This window comes from Babylonia areolata, chromosome 14, assembly GCF_041734735.1.
Source record: "Babylonia areolata isolate BAREFJ2019XMU chromosome 14, ASM4173473v1, whole genome shotgun sequence".
NCBI classification, from domain to species: domain Eukaryota; kingdom Metazoa; phylum Mollusca; class Gastropoda; order Neogastropoda; family Buccinidae; genus Babylonia; species Babylonia areolata.
In genome coordinates, this window is record NC_134889.1 from 19,088,162 (window position 1) to 19,090,661 (window position 2,500).

At 47.8% G+C, this 2,500-nt stretch overlaps 1 protein-coding gene across 1 annotated transcript in view; it reads left to right on the top strand.

The window, feature by feature from the left end:
* Positions 1–2,014: 2,014 nt before the first annotated feature.
* LOC143289521 (uncharacterized) overlaps positions 2,015–2,500 on the top strand; it is a 5,430-nt gene continuing 4,944 nt past the window's right edge. Inside the window, exon 1 of the mRNA XM_076598517.1 lies at positions 2,015–2,500. This exon is cut by the window's right edge and continues 151 nt beyond it. Coding sequence (XP_076454632.1) covers positions 2,179–2,500 — 322 coding nt within the window. The 5' untranslated portion in view covers positions 2,015–2,178.

Consider the following 2,500-nt stretch of genomic DNA (forward strand, 5'->3'; position numbering starts at 1 on the left):
AGGTGACAGCGAATACAATATTTCATTTTCTGACATGAACAGCTAAATATTCCAACACAAAAGCACAATAATTGTCATCTCTATGATCGACACCGTGAGTACAGAGGGACTGTGGAAGATCATGGCCAAGTACGGATGCCCTCGGAAATTTATTTCCTTGGTCAGCCAATTCCATGAAGGCATGCAGGCTCGAGTCCAGGACAAAGGCAAAACATCTGCTCCTTTTGCTGTCACAAATGGTGTCAAGCAAGGCTGCGTCCTGGCTCCAACGCTGTTCAGCCTCATGTTCTCTGCAATGCTTACTGATGCCTTCAGAGATGGCGATGTTGGAATCGGCCTAAAGTACCGAACAGATGGCAAGTTGTTTAACCTCAGAAGGTTTCAAGCAAAAACGAAGGTCATGACAGACATCATCAGAGACTTTTTGTTTGCTGATGATTGTGCCCTCAACGCTGGATCTGAAGCTGACATGCAACTCAGCGTCGACAATTTTGCCACTGCCAGCAGGAACTTCGGCCTTACCATCAGCACGAGGAAAACTGAAGTTCTCCATCAGCCAGCCCCAGGGAAACCCTACGTTGAGCTCAACATCACAGTCAACGGTCAGAGACTCAGTGCGGTGGAGCGGTTCACATACCTTGGCAGCACACTGTCACGAAATGCGACCATCGACGATGAAGTGAACGTCAGGATTGCAAGAGCAAGCGCAACTTTTAGTAGACTCAGTGCAAATGTCTGGAACAGAAGAGGCATTAGTCTTGAGACCACGCTATAGGTCTACAGAGCAGTAGTTCTCCCCACACTACTGTACGCCTGCGAAACTTGGACAGTGTACCAACGACATGCCAAGAAGCTGAACCACTTCCACACAACATGCCTCAGGAAGCTACTGAACATCAAGTGGCAAGACAAGACCCCAGACACAGAGGTGCTTGCAAAAGCCACCCTTCCCAGCATCTTCACCATCCTGATGCAGTCCCAGCTTCGCTGGGCTGGACACGTGGCGCGCATGCCAGACCATTGGCTGCCCAAAAGGCTCTTCTATGGCGAGCTGCAACAAGGGAAGAGATCACACGGAGGTCAGAAGAAGCGCTTCAGAGATACTCTGAAAGTCTCTCTGAAAGCGTTTGATATCAACCCTGACTCCTGGGAGGAATCTGCAGTGGACCGTGACAAATGGCGCGCTGCTGTGCACAAAGGTGCCAAGTTGTGCGAGGCCAACAGGACTGCTGCAGCTGTTCAGAAGAGGCAGGCCAGAAAGTCACGGGCAAACAAGCTCCCTGACAATGATATGCCTGTCTTTGTCTGCCCCAACTGTCAGCGAACATTTCGTGCACAGATTGGACTATTCAGCCATCTGCGCATTCACAGATTCATGAGCATCCTCCCCCCACCCCACCACCACCCTCCCCCCATCCCCCAGCTGGATGACAACGATGGTCATCATCGATCTCGATGGACACACCACACATCAGTCTTCTGCTCATGTTTTTGAACCCCAGCAAAGTTTGTTGAACACTGGTCACTTAACGCACAAAAGAAACAAGTTAACAACATCGCAAATGAGAAAGGTGACAGCGAATACAATATTTCATTTTCTGACATGAAGAGCTAAATATTCCAACACAAAAGCACAATAATTGTCATCTCTATGATCGGGGTCACATGCATCCCTCATTTGGAACCAGTCTGGCCTGACAAACAATTCACATCTGCTGAGTAATCTTTCCCATCAGCACGCTGCCGCCAGTCTAAATATCAGTTCACCACATTGACCCAGATTCGCTCATTGTTTTCCAGGACGTGAGACGAAGTCAGCATTTCTGATACATAACATCTGGTTTAATCACGATACAATCTACAATTGGAGGTGCTGTTTTCTGTTTGTTTGCTTTTTTAGTGTTGTTTTTACCACGCATTGTTGCTACGACCATGTGCAAATTGTTGACAAAATGAGCACGATGGGGAGCACGTAATTTTCCTTGGCACGTTTAGATGAGCTGCGAGCTATCGTTAATACGAAGGCTGTCATTGGCTGGCTGTCGTCATTTTTCCTGGCTCAAGGGTAACGGTATGCATGTTTTAAAGGTCTAAGTGAGAGTAAGCCCCAACAGTCTAAGAAACAACTGCAACAACGTGCGGACTTTTTCCATTGATTGTATCCGCAGAATTTCTGCTATGGAGTGGACTGCTGTGTCCTGTGTTGTGTTTGCCATCTTCCTCAGCATCAAAGCAGAGCCAGTGGTCAGTTCAGCACAAGAAGACAAATCCCTGTCTCCTGATCCTGCTGCCCTCTATAATAGTGCTGAACCAGACAATCAGCCGCCTCGTGATTTCGCAGAGCAGAAGAATACTCTTGTCAAGGAAAGAGTGAATGAAATGTATAGTGACTTGGAGGAACGGTTCAAAAACGGAGATTCCCACTTAAAGAAGCTGATTGAAGAGGGTTTGGAACATGTGAAGGAACAACGAAAGGACGGGGATGAGAGACTGAAGGAAG